At 36.3% G+C, this 19,433-nt stretch overlaps 1 protein-coding gene across 3 annotated transcripts in view; it reads right to left on the bottom strand.

The window, feature by feature from the left end:
- LOC109843971 (kinesin-like protein KIN-7I) overlaps positions 1 to 19,433 on the bottom strand; it is a 60,059-nt gene that overhangs the window by 38,045 nt on the left and 2,581 nt on the right. For all 3 annotated transcript variants that reach the window (XR_002247849.1, XM_020412970.1, XM_020412972.1), the window contains exons 3-13: positions 15,217 to 15,335; positions 12,201 to 12,314; positions 12,038 to 12,119; positions 11,894 to 11,961; positions 11,736 to 11,810; positions 11,483 to 11,628; positions 11,295 to 11,397; positions 933 to 1,013; positions 738 to 806; positions 519 to 578; positions 215 to 376 (exon numbers count right to left, since the gene is read on the bottom strand). Coding sequence is in view for 2 of the 3 variants with exons in the window: in XM_020412970.1 (XP_020268559.1) it covers positions 215 to 376; positions 519 to 578; positions 738 to 806; positions 933 to 1,013; positions 11,295 to 11,397; positions 11,483 to 11,628; positions 11,736 to 11,810; positions 11,894 to 11,961; positions 12,038 to 12,119; positions 12,201 to 12,314; positions 15,217 to 15,335 (1,079 nt within the window). In the remaining variant the exon portion in view is untranslated. The remainder of the gene's footprint in view (positions 1 to 214; positions 377 to 518; positions 579 to 737; positions 807 to 932; positions 1,014 to 11,294; positions 11,398 to 11,482; positions 11,629 to 11,735; positions 11,811 to 11,893; positions 11,962 to 12,037; positions 12,120 to 12,200; positions 12,315 to 15,216; positions 15,336 to 19,433) is intronic.

Below are 19,433 nucleotides of genomic sequence, written 5' to 3'. Positions count from 1 at the left end.
GAACCAGGGACTAATATGACATAGCAGAAGATTCACAATCAAAATAAGCTTTAAAAAAAGCATTTGCTAAATTATGATCGTCAAATACAAGTTTCAATATTAAATCATTAAGCATGGTGACAATGCGCGCATACAACAAATTTAAAATATATAACAGGTGTCCTCAAGATGAATTTGGTTTATGCACAGATGAAAACCAATGGAGAATATTTACCTTACTCATGTTTGTGCTTTTCTCATCCCTTTCAGAGCATAGCACCAACGAACTGAGATTAGCAATTTTCTTTGCTTGCTCTGCTAGCCTCCTCTCACGATGAGCTCTGTCTTTCTTTTCCTCTTCCAACTCCAGAGCTATTCTCTCTTTCTCTAGCTCACTCTAGAATTACCTCAACTTAGTAAGTCAATGCTACAAAATTAACATGGGAACAACCAAATCAGAACAAGGCAGGCTATCACTGACCTTCAATAGTGTGTTTCGAAGGTTCAAGATTTCTTCCTCGAAGTGGGCTATCACTGACCTTCAATAGTGTGTTTCGAAGGTTCAAGATTTCTTCCTCGAAGTGCTCTGAATGAGAGGTCTAGGCACAAAACCATAAGTGTGTTTCGAAGGTTCAAGATTTCTTCCTCGAAGTGCTCTGAATGAGAGGTCTAGGCACAAAACCATACAAAACAATTGATGCTCTTAGTGAATAATAAGAAGCACATTCTGGAGTGATCATAAGAAATAAAATACAAACCATCAATTTTGCTCGAAGCTCCTCAATTTCTTTTCTTTGCCTCTTTAGCAAGGCAGCATCAGTCAAAATCTGTTTATTAATGCACAAACATTTAACCAACAAGCTTCACAAACTAACAGCTATATGCATCAAATCCACACATGTCAAAGCTAAATATACTCGACATGTTTAGAGAAACAAAATAAGAAAGAACACCTCGTTCACGCATGCACAGTTTGTAACATGTAAAGCTCTGCTTGCAAACTGGAGACTGCTCTTTGTTTCATCTGTATGAATCTGCCATAATAATCAAACCACGCCTCATTTAGTTCAAAGTGAACAGAATTTTCAATTACAAAATAATGAAGTGGAAATAGTACACTTCTTCAGCGCGTAGCAATTATTAGGTCTTAGATTCAAAGAACAAGTATTCTATGAACCTTAGAAGAGATGTTATTGATAGTATTGTCAAACTTCAACTGTAATATATATCTGTGTGCATGCCTATGCCAGGGTGATTATAGAGAATCAGTGACTATCATCTAGTGTATGCATACAATGGGATGTGAATGCACAAGTCTATGATCTGTAGAAACTTGATCCCATTAAAAAAACTAGATGTTTATCTCTATACTCATATCCCAGCCATTAGTTAAATTAAAATGAATCTAAGAATACATAATAAAAAAGTAATGTCTATTGTATCATACTTCCTTTAAAAGTGGGAGTTGTGAAAAAACTTTCCATGGACAAGAGTACCCATATTCTTTTTTAATATTACATTCTAATCCTAACTAAACTAAATTAATTATCATTATTAATTAATTATATTATATGCACCTTGTCAATTTGTATAACTTGGTCACTAAAACTTCCGATGTTACTATGAACTGGTCAACTTAAATCAAGAATCCAATCAACTAAATATATTTATTTAAAATATTCCATAAAAAGTAACAAAAAACTTACAAACAACCCCTAAAAATCTAATAATTAGAAAAACATGCTGAAAAAAATTAAAAATTACAAAAAACACATGGAATATTAGAAAATTTTCAATTGTCCAAGAAACAATCAGTAATTACATAGGACACCCTAAAAAGTTTAAAACTACAAACAGACCCCCAAAAAATTTGAAGTTATAGAGAACACCAAAATAATAAAAAATTACAGAAAAAAACTAAAATTAAAAAAATTATAAATAGTCCTCAGAAAATTTGAAATTTTAAAAAAAAAACACCCTAGAAATCCTAAAACTTTAAGAAACACCCTAAAAGCTAAAATCTTTTAATCATCACTCTGATTAATTTGAATAAAAAACCACTAAAATTTTAAAAATGATAAATAAGCTCGAAAAGTCTTCAAAATTACAAAATAATGCCCTAAATAATCCAAAAATTAAAAAAATCTAAACTATGATATCTTTGATGAGCCCTGAACAATTTGAAATAAGAAAGCCCCACAAAAATTTTAAAAATTATGAAAACCCCTATGAAACATCTGAAAATTGCAAAGGAACCCCCCAAAAAATATGAAAATTTTAGAAATTATAAATAACTACTCAAAAATCAAAATTGCAAACAAGCTCCTAGAAAGACCAAAATCTAAAAAAATCACCCTAAATCCAAAAATATCAAAACATTAACTCTACAGTTAAAAATTCTAATGATTCCCAAACAATAGAATTAGAAGTAGTTTTAAATTTTTAAATTTTAGAATTGAATTCTAAAAGTTGAAATCAATTTCTTGAATCCAAACACAACCTTAACGAACTTAACAAATTCCCCTGACATTTAAAGAATTTTGAACAAGACTCCTCTAAAACTTCATTATCTCTTTGAACAAAGGGTAACAAATGCTGAAAGTTTTCAAGGGGAGGTCTCTTTGGGCAGGTTACATGTTCACATGACATTTGAAGAATTTTGAACAAGACTTCTCTAAACTTCATTAACTCTTGGAACAAAAGGAGGCAAATGCTACAAGATTCCAAGGGGAGCTCTTTTTAGGTGGGTTATATGTTCATCATTTCTTTGGGATCATAGCTTTTTCTAAAATTGCTCTCATTGTCAACTGTGTATGTACATTCTTACACCTTGAGCGATACCGTGTTTTTCACTGACAGGAGTTTTGCTACAAGGGTAGAGTATCTCTCAAAGTTTAAAAACTTACGTAGAGAGGTCAAAGCTTTGATACCTTTTATGTTTTAGGGAAGATGTTGGTTTTCCTAAATAATGTTTGTTGAATTTAGCATAAAAGTGTGATGTACATATTTTACGAGAACATAGTTTTTTGCAAATTATTTACCTATATTGAAAATCATATTAGTTTTTTGTATTAAAAATTAATAACTTCTCAATATATACTTTTTATTGTTCTTAAACTAATATTTTGTGTATTATTACCGAACTCCTTTGTTGGTCTCATGTGAATTTTGTTAAGTATGTATTCAATATGTACTTCCCATCACGTTATGCATTTGCTATATGGCATAACATGTTCAAAAAAGTACATGTCAGAACATTTGATGTCTGTTAGATCAAAGTTCTAATATTTGGAATGACATAGTTAAACTGAATGCGATAGCAAGGTTGATATCAATCTACAAACTGTTATTATCATCGAGTAACAAAGCCTCTATCCCAAAATTTTGGATCGGCTACACGAATCCTATTCTTTCATTCCGTTCTATTATGAACCATCTCCTCTATTAAGCTAATCATAACTATATCCTTCTTAATAGCGTCCAACCATGCCCTTCTCCATTTTAAAATTTGCGGCTATAGTACACATTAACTATAATATTATCACTCCTCCTAACTGGTGCACTAAAAAGTCAATATTATACATGGTCAAACCATCTTAATTGATTATCTCTCATTTTATTCTTACTAGAAGCAATATCTAATTTACTATGAATGCATTTATTTCTTATCTTATTTTTTAGTGTATACTCACAAAAAACATCTTAATTTCTGCTACACTCATTTTTCGCACAAATTTTTTAATTGCCTCGTATTCTAACCCATAAAGCATTGTTGATTTTATGACTGTTTTATAGAATTTTCTTATAAATCTAATAGGTATTCTACAATCACACAAGACTCGTGAAGCACTTCTCCATTTTAATCATCCTAATTTAATTTGACTGACATCATCCTCAATCTCACCATCATGTCGAATGATTGATCCTAAAAAGCAAAATTACGTTTAGATATTTCTTGACCATTATTATGTAATATAAGCTCTCCTCTCCTTCTAGTTCACTACAATGCATTCCATGTATTCTGTTTTCGTTCTACTAATTCTAAAACATTTGGTTTCAAGAGCTTGCCTCCACCTTTCTACTTCAGAAATTATGCATGTTCTAGTCTCGTTAATTAATACTATATCATTAGCAAATAACACACAACAGGCACTTCATCCTAAATATGTCTAGTAACTTAGTTCATAACTAAAGCAAAAAAGATAAGGGCTTAAGGTTGACTGTTAACGTAAATGTATGATTATTGAAAATGACTTGGTCTCTTCATCATTAGTGCTTACTTTAGTTGTTAATCTATTATATATCTTTAATCACATCAACATACATACTAGATATGTATCTTTTTTAAAACCCATCACAATACCTCTTTAGGCACTCTATCATAAGCTTTTCCAAGATCAATGGAACCATATGTAGATCCTTTCTTTGTTCTTTATATTTCTCCATTAGGCGTCTCAAAATTTGTATAGGTTCCATCGTTGATCTCCCAAGCATAAAACCGAATTAATTTTCAGTAAGGTTCTCGATAGCGTCGCATAGCGGTAAGGCACCGCTAAGGCTATGTGTGCCCATAGCAGCAAAATAGCGGCAAATAGCGTATTGTCAAATAGCGGTCTAATTTAAATATATTTAAACATCCTAAAAAGTAAGAAAATTATAGAAAAAACTAAAAATTCTACAAATGTATGTTTGACGATTTATAAAGATCCTAAGCATGATATAGATGTGTAACAATTGCATAAAATTAACAAAGTACTATAATGAATAAAAAAGGAGTTAGGAGGAACAGGGCTTCGTCAAGGGCGGGCAAGGCTTCGTTGAGGAGATGGAGCTCGTCGAGGGTAGGGCTTAGTCGAGTTAATGGAGCAGAGGCAGTTGAGGATCTAGAGGTCGTTGAGGGTATGCCTTTGTCGAGGAGTTGGAGAGAGACAGTTGAGGCTCTGCAGAGGAGGCGGAGGAGGCGACCAAGTAGTGGAGGGAGGCAGCAGAGCTGGGGAGGGAGGCACCGTCGAGAGGAGAGGAGGCAATGGTAGGGTTAAGGTTTTTTAAGAAAGAGGCTGAGAAAGAGGTGAAGGCAGTTGAACTCAAAAGAGAATGAGAGAGTGGGTTTTATAAGTTAGATCAGATTTGGGCTTAGTTCGAGTCGGGTTTTAAAAAAGGGTTAATAACGCTCAAATGTGCTTTTAAGCACTATTTACCGCTTTTAGGCGCTATTTCACACTTTTCTCTGCTATTCTTTAAGCACTATTTACCGCTTTTGAGCACTATTTCGCGCTTTTCTCCGCTATTTGAAATGTATAGAGGTCTTCGACGCATTTCCTCACCGTTAGGGCCAAATCCTCGCAGGAAGGGGCCACTAACGCAAATACGGACACAATTGTGCTTCAATTGCCTCCTAGTAGCAACACTGATTTTCAAATAAACTTGTCTCTTTTCTTAGTCTTTGCTCAATTACCCTCTCCCAAAAGTTTCATAGCATGACTCATGAGTTCAATATCATGATACTTTGAACAACTTTGTATATCTCATTTACTTTTGTATATCGGTATCAACGTATTAATCCTCCACTCATTAGGCATTCTCTTTGTCTCAATAATCTTATTAATAAATTTGGTCAATCATCCTAATCCTATATCTCCAAGACATTTCCAAACTTCAATAGGGATATTGTTTGATCCTGCGGCTCTTCCACTTTTTATTTTCTTTAGAGCATCTTTAACCTCATTGATCCTAATTTTCCAACAATATCTACAATTTCTATCATTCACTATATGATTAAATTATCTATGTTGCTCACCTATTTGGTTATCATTAAACAATTGATGAAAGTAACTTTTCCGCCTTTTTCTTATTTCCTCATTGATTATTAGATCCTTTTGATCTTCATTCTTAATACGCCTAATATTACCCAAGTCCCTACTTTTCCTTTCTCTCATTTTAGCAAAAGCTTATATATATCTTTTTCTCCCTCTTTATATTCTAACTTTTTATATAATTTTTTATAAGCCTTGTATTTACTCTCACTAACCACTCTTTTTGCTTCTTTCCTAGCTAGCTTATATTTCCCAAAGCTTTCCTTACTCCTACACTTCTGCCAATTGTTATATAATGTTTTCTTCTCCTTAATCTTTTTTGTACTTCTTCATTCCACCACCAACTCTCCTTACCATCTAACCGACAACCCTTAGATTCTCCTAGAATATCCTTAGCCACTTTCGTATCACAAGAGGACATACTATTTTATATAATATTAGTCTCATTATTTATATTCTATATATCTTCTTTTATCATCTTATCTTTAACAAGTATTAAGTTCTTCCTTTTAAGTTCCGCCGTTTAGTTCTTAATCTTTTGTTCATATTAGTTTTCCTACTCCAATTCCTAATAGAAAAGTCTAATATCATTAACCAATTTTGTGTAGTTAAACTCTCTTCAGGTATAATTTTACAATCTTTGCATGTTAACCATCTATCCTTCTAATAAAAAAAAAGTCTATTTGGCTACTATCCAATGTTTTAAATATCGACTGATAAACCAATATTATCGGTAATATTTATCAGTTTTGGGGGTCTTCCGCTATGATAAGTTCCATTCTAAACCAGTTATCGTTTTTGGATGTTTAACGCCAATAATGCAGTGACAAAGTGAGTTATTGGTCGATATTGTCGGCCTAAAAATTAGAATTATCGGCCTTTGGTTTGAATTTTGATTTCGCGCAACATGTATATATTCAATGCAATTTAAACCTAACCCGTGTTTCTACCATTGATTAGTGATCCTAAACATAATTATTTATATTTTGGTATGTTTATATTTCACTAAGTATGGCTAAATTATATAATTTAAGTATTATATTATGTATATCACCATCCGGTAATGTCACTCCGATAAATACTATTTATCCCTAATATATCCCCGATAAGACGATATCTGCTATCCGATATGGATTTTGACCGTCTTATAAGTCCCTGATAACCGACAGTTAAAACCTTGCTACTATCACATCAGGTTATTAAATGTTCATCCCTTTTGCTAAATTGTGTATTTGTTATTATCAAATCATACGATGTTACAAATTCTAAAATTGATTCTCCCATATTGTTCTTAATTACATACCCAAAGCCTCCATATATCCTCTCATATCCATTATATTCTTGTCAACATGCACATTAAGGTCTCCCCTTATAAACAATCTTTCCTAATGGACTTCCTTGAGTCAGTTCATCTAAGTTATCCCAAAAATGTCTTTTGGCATTCTCAAACAATCCTACTTGTAGAGCATAAACACTAACAATATTAATAACCTCTACTCCCAAAATAATTTTTATTAGTATTATTCTATCCCCTACTATTTTTACATCTACAAAACTTTTTTTATTAGTATTATCATCAAGTAGAGGTCAGAAAAAATTATTTTTATTTAGTGCAACTGTGCAATATATTATATGGTAACCATGAACTATTTCACAAATAAGATACTAAAGAAAAACCCAAAATAAATAATCAAATTATTTGACCATGGGCAATGCACTTGCATTCCGCCTAGTATTACAAAATATGTATGTCTCACTTGGCAGGATCATAATTTGGTACCTGTTTGGTTAATTGCTTTCTTTTTTACTTGCTCCTCCATGTACAAACATGGAGGAAACATACATTAAATTACAAAATTGCGCATAATGTGTACTCAGAAACAAATTAGATTTGACTCCTCTCAAAAGGATCTGGAAGCAGAACCTTTCCATTTAAAAATTTTACGATAGGAAAACACAGTTGAGCTTGAGTTGACTCACTTCATCCAAGTTGGTCTATATTGTTTGAAGAGTCAAAAAATCAAGTGTTCAAGAAAAATTTTGAATTGAATGAGAACAAAATGGAGAGCTTAAATAATGAGGTCAAGATCACAAAATTTCGTAGTGCTTGAGCACATGAATCAGTTTGGACTCCAATCCCAAATTGCATCCTACACCTGTTGTTTAATTTAATGGTTTATAATATCTGGGACCTAGTAAAGTTGGTGTGTAGTTTCTCAAATGTGTAGACTATAGTGACTGGTTAAGTGTGGATTTTGTATGCCAAAAGTACCTCCCCACCCCCGCACCCCTGCCATACACGCACACACGAGTTAGTGTCTGGGTATTAAAACTCTCTTTTTGTCTCTCTCCAACTGTATGTGTCTGTATTGGAACTTTTATATAAGAACCCTGGAACGAGAATTTTTTTCCAAAATTACACTATATGTGACGTCTCATGGATGGTCTTATTCAAACCCAAATAATCCTATGAGTGATCAAGCGATTTCAAGACTTCCTCAACCTTCATACTAGTAGCAAAATACAATGTTACATTAAACGTTGGGCGATTCTAGGCGTCGGACTTGGCGCCCAGCGCTTAGTCGCCTAGGCGGACGCCTAAGCGGTTTCTGGGCGTTTTTTTTCTTTCTTTATTTAAGTGGTGGTCGATGAGCTTTTGCTGAAGGTCGGAGGAGGTAGTGGAGATGTTCATATTTGGAGGTTAATGGAGTTTGGAGGACGTGTAGGCTACGGCACATAAAATCACAATCAAGACCTACAGGATGCAATCTACGTAAGCAGACAATGCTCCCCTAAACGCTTGTAAAATCTAGGTGGGCAGCCTAAATACCGCCTAGGCGCTAGGCGCTAGTTAGGCGGCCTAGGTACCGCCTAGGTCTAGGCGTACGCCTAAGCGGACTAGGCGGAGGTTTTTTAAAACAGTGGCAAAATACATGTTATTTCAGCAATAGGAAAACGGATAGTGGTCGGTGCATAGTAAGAAAGTTTTGTAATTTCTTGGTTTCCCATTCTTAGACAACCTTAGATGTATAGACAAGATGAACGTTGTAAAGCGTATAAAGGAAGTTTTGTCAAGGAATTATTGAGAATTCTTATTGCAAGCAAGAGAACTAGTTCTTAACAGAAGATCTTGACATATTGTATATTATACGTATGTGCAGAAAGACATATGCATCTATACAAATAGACATACACATACACACAAGTTTTTGCTGCAAATGTGGCCTCGTGTTTCCATACCATGGATATAAATATTTGATTCACACATGTTTTCAGGAAAAAAGGATCATCTCATCGATATACTAGCTAGTCCCTTCAAGCTCACCTATGTGTTTCACCACTTAAGTTCCCACATGATAGGAATAAACTAAGCATGAAATTGTGACAGAAATTTACAGCGCTAAAAGGGTTCTCACTGTCATTCTAAGAATTCTTTTGCTTGTTATGTCTTTTAAAACAATGCAATCAGGTCAACTACGGTTTTAAGATAAAAGAAAACTGCAGCATGAAAGTTTCAAGAGTCTTATGGGAAGTGTTCAACAGAATACCATAAGATTAGTACACTTCGAAACATCATCCTAAGGGTTCCTTACTTGTTTATATCATCTGAGGCAATTTCAATTTTAGCCAACCTATAGAAATTTGCTCTCAAACTTAATATTACCATTTATTATCCAAGCTTTATCTAGAGTTTCCCCTAGTATAATGGAATTTCATGAAAATATAGAGTTGAAGCCATTTCATTTACACCCCTAGAAACATCTGGTTTAGACTTCACTTCGTCAGAACTCCCCTAGAAAATAATGTTTCCTACTCTTTGATCACACTTTAAACAATCGCTGAAACACTTCCAATCTGGCCTTCGCATGTTTTGCCTGCCCGTTACATCAGTCTGCCACTATATTCTTTAGTCCAGTTAGCATCTTCTGCTGACTTGCACATCAGAGCTTTCTTGTTGGAGAACTCTAGTCATGAACACACAGGATACACATTTCTATTGCATTTCAATCTACTGGTTTCTAGCCATATTATTCTTTTGCTTCTTGATTCCATGTAACAATTACTGAGGCTCAAGATTGATTATTATATCTCAGTTACCCATGATGTAAACCTGTGTTGATGAAGGAACGTCTAGCTCACCAGAGAGAGCAACGGATTATTAGTCAGCTCACCAGAGAGAGCAGTGGATTCTTAGCCAGTTACTGTTACATATCTGGGACAATGTTCCCTGCTAGGTGAAGGAACTATTTCCACCTTGACAACCATCTATTAGGTGTTCTGCTAGGATTCTAAATAATGAAAAATTTCAGAAAGAAAAAGGTTACTTTGAAATGAAAATTAAGAAAAGTTTTTATGGCCCTTTGATTGTAACCTTGCAAAGTTGAACTAGACTATTCTGTGAGTTTCTTCCATTCAATTGACGCTGCATAGAACATCCTAGCTCCATGTCCAGGAAGTTTCTAGACTCCTCCCTATATATCAATACCAAGCAGTAATTATCAATGGTTCGTTATAATTAAGATGCCCACTTCATATTTTCAGGATATGAGGATAGTCATGTTTCTTTTCATGCATTCGCGTGGGCATATTGCAGATATCTGCTTGGTGCACACAGTTGACTATGTAACTGCTAAATCTGTTTCCTTAGGCACTGCTCTAAGAATAATCATTGACATGGTACATGTTCGGGTCTAAAGAAGAGTTACATTCTAACCTTCAAGGAAGAGCTTATGGCCTCACTGATGAACTGTACAGCATTGACCTTCAAAAGAGTAGTTCATTCAGTAACATCAGAATCCTATACCTTTTCCCTGCTACCAAGTTGATCATCCGCCACTTTAGCTTGCTCTTATTATATGATTCGCATTTCTGGCCTATCATGTGACCCCAAATTATTAGCTACTAAATTTGGCACATCTGACTCATCTGTTACTTTGGCGTCTGGACACCCTTGCACCTTTATTTGGATAGCTCTAGTCCTTGATTACATTAACTAAAAGAAATCACACTGATTCTCATATTCATAACTCCTATTTCTCAAGTTCCATTACAAGTCCAAACCCCAACCACCCATCAAAAAGTTAATTCTTACATTAAGTGCATCCGCATTATCCTAACATATAGATCCATGAGCTCGATTATCTTCACCATCTATAGATCTTCTACTAGGAAGCTATCTTAGAGCAGAATACTCTGTCCAGTTTCCTCAAAGCCATTTTTTTCTGATGGTACCTAGGATAGATTACAAGTAAAACTTTGTACTACTTTTTGATGAAAGACTAGGGGGAAATGAAAATCTAAAGAAAATGAATTAAGGCAGTTAAAATAATAGGAGTTGACTCAGCAGAGAAAATATGATAAAGCCAAATGATAAAAAGGATTAATGTAGCTGCACCTAAACATCCAACACAAAGGTTAGCTTCTTGTCAGTGTAGGTTATCATGTTGACAAAAATGAGTCAACTCTAAGAGTAAACAAATTATATATTTTTTTAGGAAATACCTGTGCAAGAGTAATATTACAAATAATAGCAGTATTTGCATTCCCACCAAGTGCAGGTTGCAAAATGCGAGTGAGTTTGCTGTCCCGATAAGGCACATGACCGCTGCATCATATATTTCCATGAGAAAACAATTTAATTTGTATTCTCATTCAAGCTATATGAAAAAGGTTAATTGAATAAAACTTACCCCTGGCTCTCAGTGCCCTCACTTAGTTTTTTAATTACTGTACCAAGAGTCATTAAACTTTTATTGATGTGAGAACCCTCCTTCAAACGCAAACCTTCAGCCCCAGTCTTAGCTGCACGCTCTGAACCGGCTAAATCGACTAAATTCTAAAATAAATAAGAAATGTTGAGAAAAAATTAAAGATGATATATTCAAAAATGTTCCACAGATACCCAAAGATGCAAATTCCAGCCATCTTCAACTTCTTACATACAAGAACAGATACACGAACAGCATCACAAGAATTAACATCAGCATCATCTTCAGGTTTCTCCCGACTCTCAATTATCTACAGTAATCAGTACATACCAAACATAAATTTAACCACTTTTTATAACAAACAAGTAGAATCTTTAAAATTAAAGTGCTCACCATGCGAAAGATGGTATGAGACCTGCTACTGTAAAGGTTCATGTTAGTTTGTCCAATGTGGCGATGAGCTGCATAGAATGATGGTGTTCATTTGTTAAATGAAAATATATAGAGCAAAAATGAAACAAACGATGTGGTCCTTACATTCTCCAAATTCCATGAACTCTAAGACTTGTGCAGGGGACGTAACAATTTCTTCCCTTAATCCTGCGACATATATGCCTCTCTTTTCAAAGGAAAAAAACTTAATCAGAATCACCTCATGCTAATTGGAAATTTGAAGACCATATTACTAGCTGAGTTATACCTCAAGACTCTCATGGATCTGCAGCTTCCTATGCTCAGGAGCTAACAAATCATTAATTTCCTCATTGTAAATTTCCATATAAGACATGCGAACAAGAAATTCTCGACCAGCATCCTATGGAAAAGAGAAAATAATTAAATTCTCAAAAAACGAAACTGCAGATTAATTATAATTCAGATACAGGGGGATGGAATCATTGATTTAAAAGCTACTTATAAATAGTCAAGCATAGGCCAGTACTATTAAAAATCACCTGAGGTTTCGCTGAATACTAGTACTGATAGCTAATACGAGCCAATACTCAAAATATGTGAAGATTAATTAGTTATATGTCATGCATTACAACTCATATCAGTTCATGACTTGTCTTATTGTCGCGCATATTAGTGATCACAAATATTAGAACTTATGGAAAATCAAGTCGTCTCGACTATATATAAAGAAAGCACTCATGTAAGTATGAGAGGGTTTTAAATGCTAAAGTAATTGAGTTTATTTCTGTTTAAGTGCTTTAAAATAGTAGACGGATCTAGAGTCATGAAGGGCACCAAATGCCTGGAGGCACGAAATGAGTGCCTAAAGTGCCTAGGCGGACAGAGGACACAACCAAGGCACGTTGAAGTGCCACTAAACCAATATTGAGGTATTTCGATCACTTGAGCGGTGGCTTGAATGTTCCTTAAGCCATTTTGAAGACACTGATTTGTCTTATATAGAACGCACATGATAAATTCTGACGTACCATGTGTAAGCCTTTCCTCATCAATATGGGACTGGCTACAAAGTAAGGATCTACAAAACACTTGAAGAAGTTTCATAATTGATGGTCAACTGAGTAAAAGTCTCTATTGCTAGTGCTAACTTCTTGGCCAAGGAGGTATTATAATCAGTTGAAAACTGACTAAAACCCTCTATTCCCAGTGCTAAATTATGGGCCAAGGGAACTATGTACAAGAGAGGCGCTTGTTGGAATTCTTATAACAAGTTGCATTCTCCAAAACATCCTGGATCGGAAAAAGGTATAGAAAAAGAGGCATAATAAATTTTGGGATGGATGGTCAAAGTAGAGCCTAAGAAACTGTTGGCAACAAATAGAAGAAGATCTGACTAATTTAAAAAACATGTGATAGAAGAGACAAGTTAACTATATCAAACCTGTGTTAATAAAGTCACCATGCTCAAAGATGACAAACAACAGAAGAAAATGCATCAGTGTCGTCATTATCAACAATAACAAAGCTTCATTAAACTCAAGGTCCTAAAGGAATGGGAGGAATAAAATCTGCTAGTAGTAGGAGAATGAGACCTGTAGTGATGCTTGGAGATTGTTGCTACATTCTTATTTTAAGGAAAAGAATCCTTCTAGGGCAATTGTAAGTCCAAGCATACAGGCATCTTATCACATTCAGAGATGCTAGCTTTGCCGTCCTTTTTCTGCTGCAATTTTCTTAAGAAATTTAAGCTCTACATGGATCAACTCTAGAGCCTGGAACCATCTATGACACAACCAATGTTACAAAAAGCGTTGGGCGCCTACCCAAAGCCTAGCACCTAGGTAGGGCTTAGGCAGATTTTTTTTAAACTAGAGGCGGAGGAGATCATGCTGAAGATAGAAGTCGGTGGAAGAGGCCATAGGAGGTTGGAGGACGTGGAGGCGATGGTGGAGGCAATCATAAAAACAACCTAAATGTGCAATCTGCATAAGCAGTTCACACTCCCCTCCTAAGATCTAGGCGGGCAGTCTAAGTACTGCTTAGGCCTAGGCGAGAGTCTAGGCGAGCACCCATACCACTTTTTAAAACATTGGATGCAGCAGCTAACATAAAATTTGAAGACAAGATGATGAAAATAGGTGTGAGAAGCCAACCAACTTTGATGTTTTGGGTGGAAAAGATGATAGTATCCACTCACTTTTTGCATCCAAGTGATGTAAAACTAATATTTTCTCCTAATGAAACTCAGGTTTCTTAGGGGATCATCATTCTGAATACAATCAAAAGTTCCATATCTTACAATATTACAGTGAAAGTTTAAGACCAGGGAAAATTCAGACATTGTTTGTGAATTGTTCCATGGGAGTGCAATGATAAAGCTAGTTCTATTTGCATCTTTGGGTATAGAATGCGAAAACTCGTCGCACTTGTGCGTGCCACATTGTCACATTTAACTTTTCTAGCATTTGCAAGTTTATTATTTTTGGAGGAAAAGAAACAATAATCATTTGAGCATTAAACCACTAAGATTTGGTAAAACTTCTGTCAACTGCTTGCTTCAGAAAATTTGTAAAAGCATTAATTGGAATTTTTAGTGATTGAAGCAGTAAATCACAAAAATGTTGTCACTAGGTCTCTGAACCCTAAATTAGTGATTTAAGCAGTAAATCACGAAAATGTTGTCACTAGGTCTCCGAATACTAGATTAGACGATGGTGATTGGACAATTCTCGTATCACATGTTCCTATAAAAGAAAGATTGAAAGAAAATAAGTTCAAGCAATGCCTTGCCATGATCTGGTTATAACCTTAGAAGTGAAGTAGGCACATGTTCACATGTTACTATCTTCACTTGATCCAGGTTCTTCCCTTCAACATTGTTCTCATTCTATTACTTCCAACTTCCAGGCTCTTACACTCTTTGAATTGGTAGATTCTTGGTAGCCTATAACTTTGCATCTGTTTATTGTAGGAAATTGATTGAGTAAATTGATGTGCCGAGAGTTCGAATGTCACATTTACGTTTAACTAATGGTCAGTACAACATTTACGTATATTTTTACTTTTTTATACATATGTAGTACATTCGTAGTCAGTACATGGTATGTACATACAATATAAAAAGAAGTCTAATGAGAAAAGATGTAATAAAAAATAACAAAAGAAAATATGCAAGCAAATGTGGCCTTCCAATAGAGACGTAAAGTGGTTGAATATGTTGGTCAACTCTAGTAGGATGGTAAATTGCTCTATACGCTAAGATAAATTAGGAGTCAGTAGATGGTTTGGGAGTGAGCCACCACCTCTTGGATGCTCCTAAACAAATCATGGACCGCAAGTGGGATGATCCCAGGTTCAAAAACAGACCCTCTCATCGTATGAGTTTTACCACTACTGGTCTGTCCATATGCGAATACAGTACCTGTTTAGAATAAAAGACAAATAAAAAAGAGAAGCAGTCAGGTCCAATTAATGGAATATTAAAGAGTTCTGATAGTACATTAACACCCATAGTATCAATAATTAATGTTAAACAGTGGGATGAATTTCTCTGTAGAAACCTTCCAATAGAATATTACACATGATATCCACGACATCTATGACTTTTCATGGTGTAAGCATTTAATTCCCATTCTCAATCAATATCTAAAGAGCGTGACAATAAATATATCTCTAAAATCAATAACATTAATGCCTAATATTTCAGATAAGGTCCGCATGGATACCTACAGTGGGAGCGTAAAAAAAATCAGTAAGCATCATTATCTTTCAAGAAAAGAATTTCATGCTGAAATGACTTAACATTTGAAATAAATAGGCCCAACGCTAATTTTGATTGATAAAAACAAGAAACAAAGTGTGGGGAAACACATTTAACTTCCCTAGAAATGCTACGAGTATTAAAAAAAATCAATGTTAGTTTACATAGAGCCCGCTTTGAAGAAGGTTGAACCAACAGGCGTGAACTAACAGCAACCAACCCAGTGTTGGTCGTTCCCAATCGGATTCAGACTGGAGTTTACTTGGGCAGCTCCAAGTTGGGTTCAGAATGGGTTTGGTCCAATATGGATCGGGTTCATGATGGTTGAACCCATCTCAATAGAGCAGTTCAGAATGGGTTTTGGGTAGTGAACAACACTCTCATTACACACGTGATCCTATCTGATAGATGAGATCTGCTCATATCACGAGTTGGACAAAGGATGCCTTCAAGCTATAAATAAGATCTAAAACACAAGGCATGGTGTCTTCCATATTCAGTTGCTTCCACTTGATGGCTTGAAATTACAAGGTGTGCTTCTTCATTAACAGCTACAAGACCAATCCTAACAAAAGTTTGCAATTTAACATTTTCTTCCGATTGTTAGGATTTTGAGAAGAGGGAAAACGGTAGAAAAAGTCAGATATTTTGGTGAGAACAACTCAACTCAAATTTTTCATTCTACTACCCCCATATTACATACTACAATGCAAATAAATGGCCCATAGGCCCAAAAGCAATTTGGGTCACAATATAACAATCTTCACCTTGAGACAAATTGCGCCCAAACAAACTAAGCATAAAACTAATCTAAACAAAAACAAACATAAAAACACAACTAGCATAAAGTAGCAACAAAAGACAACTAGCAACAAACTAGAAACAAAGCAACACCGAATTTGAGCAAAACTTGAACTTTGCAATTGGAAGAGGCTTGGTGAGCATATCGGCGGGATTTGACTCGGTACCAATCTTCTTCACGACAACCTTCCCTTCCGTGATCTCATCTCGAACAAAATGATACCGAATGTCGATGTGCTTGGTCCTCTCATGGTACATGCGATCCTTCGTCAAATGAACGGCACTTTGGTTATCACAATATATCGCAATAGGACCCTCAAATGAAGACATCTCTCCAACAAAAGCCTTGAGCCAAATAGCCTCCTTAATAGCCTCGGTAATTGCCATATACTCGGCTTCGGTGCTTGAGAGTGCAACGGTTGATTGAAGTTGAGACTTCCAACTAATTGCGCATCCTCCAAAAGTAAACACATAACCGGTCAAAGACCGCCTCTTATCAAGATCACCCGCAAAATCCGCATCCACATAACCCGTTAGATTATCATTGTTCCTTCCAAACTCCAAATGAGCATCAATGGTACCCTTCAAATAACGGAAAATCCACTTCACCGCTTCCCAATGCCCTTTTCCGGGACAAGAAAGATACCTACTTACCACACTAACAACTTGAGCTATGTCGGGCCGAGTACACACCATCAAGTACATAAGTCTCCCAACCGCACTTGAATATGGAACTTTCTCCATATAGCTCTTCTCATGATCGGATTTCGGGCTCATGTCGGCGCTAAGCTTGAAATGCGTTGCAAGAGGAGTAGACACAACCTTTGTCCTTTCCATACCAAATCGGCTTATCACCTTCTCGGCGAAATTCTTTTGTGAAAGAGATAGTTTCTGGTTGGACCGGTCCCTTATAATCTCCATACCAAGGATCCTTTTGGCGGCCCCTAAATCTTTCATCTCAAACGTCGAACCAAGTTGCTCCTTCACCCTCCGGATTTCTCCCAAATCGGAGGCCGCAATCAACATATCATCAACGTAGAGTAACAAATAGATGAACTCATCACCCACTAGCTTCTTGAAGTAAACACAACTATCATAGCTAGAACGGTGGAAGCCAATACTTATCATGAATGAGTCAAATTTCTTGTACCATTGCCGCGGGGATTGCTTAAGGCCATAAAGGGACTTCTTCAACAAGCAAACATGGTCCTCCTTTCCCATGACTTCAAAACCCTCCGGTTGCTTCATGTAAATTTGCTCTTCTAAATCACCATGCAAGAAGACGGTTTTCACATCCAATTGTTCCAACTCCAAATCCTTCATTGCAACCAAAGAAAGCAAAACTCGTATGGAGGTATGCTTTACTACGGGAGAGAACACCTCATTAAAGTCGACACCTTGGACTTGGCTATAACCCTTAGCCACAAGTCTCGCCTTGTATCTAATATTCTCCGAATTTAAGCCATCGACCTTCTTCTTAAAAACCCTCTTGCAACCTACAATCCTCTTGCCACTAGGCGGCTTCACAAGAGTCCAAGTTTGGTTATGTTGCAATGAGTTCAACTCTTCATTCATGGCCGCAACCCAATCGGTCGCATTCTTCGAGGAGATCGCCTCTTTATAACAAGATGGCTCGTTTGAATCCAAATCTTCGGCAATGGCCAAACAATAAGCATAATCGGAATATCCATATCTTGAAGGTGGCCGGATTTCCCTTCTTGTGCGGTCCCTCACCAAAGCATATGATTGATCTTCTTCTTCCTCATCTTCGATATGAGCATCATCATGATGTGACGTGGCCTCGTCACCTTGTTGGACCGGCACTTCAAACTCCACCTTTTTCTCAAATGTCTTGTCCTCCTTAGTAGTTGGCTCGGATGCTCCACCTTGTGTCTTCAACATAGTCGATTCATCAAATGTAACATCCCTTGAGATGAGGAACTTGGACAATTTAGGACACCATAATTTGTACCCTTTCACATTCATAGGATACCCAACAAAGACGTACTTCTTCGCCCTTGGCTCCAACTTTCCTTCATTCACATGGAAATAAGCGGGACAACCAAACACCCGCAAGTTTGAATAATCGGGAGGCTTATCCGACCACACTTCTTCGGGTGTCTTGCACTCAATCGAAGTGGTAGGAGATCGATTCATCAAGTAGCATGTCGTGCTTATGGCCTCGGCCCAAAACTCCTTACCCAAACCCGCATTGGAAAGCATACACCGAGCTCTTTCAAGTAGTGTCCGATTTGCCCTTTCGACAACACCATTTTGTTGTGGAGTGTGTACAACCGTCTTATGACAAACAATCCCTTCGGCCTTACAAAAGTTGTCAAACTCACGATTGTAAAATTCCAAACCATTATCGGTCCTCAACCTCTTCACTTTCCTTCCCGTTTGTTTTTCCATAAGAGACTTCCATTCTTTGAAGTTCTTGAACACTTCACTTTTCTCTTTCAAGAAATAAACTCAAAGCTTCCTTGAGAAATCATCAATAAAAGTGAGCATATAACGGGAACCATTTCCTCTAGATGGCACTTGAGAGGGTCCCCAAAGATCCGAATGAATGTAGTCCAATGTTCCATTGGTCGAATGAATGGCTGTCGAGAAGCTCAATCTCTTTTGCTTGCCAAGTACACAATGTTCACAAAACTCCATATTGTCGGTGCATTGGCCGCACAACAAGCCTCTCCTACTCAAAATGGTCATTCCTCGCTCGCTCATATGCCCCAACCTCATATGCCACAATTTCGTAACATCCGCATCCGAGGTAGGAGCCGCAATAGCCGCCGAGCCCGTGACCGTGAAACCTTGCAAGAAATAGAGTTTCAACTCTTCTTGATCTCATGATTGTGAGAGCCCCTTTTGACACACGAAGGACTCCACCTTCACTTTGGAACTTGTATCCCTTTTCTTCTAAAGAACCCAAAGAAATTAAATTCTTTATCAAATCAG

The sequence above is a fragment of the Asparagus officinalis genome, chromosome 5, assembly GCF_001876935.1.
Source record: "Asparagus officinalis chromosome 5, Aspof.V1, whole genome shotgun sequence".
Taxonomy (NCBI): domain Eukaryota; kingdom Viridiplantae; phylum Streptophyta; class Magnoliopsida; order Asparagales; family Asparagaceae; genus Asparagus; species Asparagus officinalis.
The sequence above is the reverse complement of the archived record's forward strand: the minus strand, read 5'-3'. Positions and strand labels throughout refer to the sequence as shown.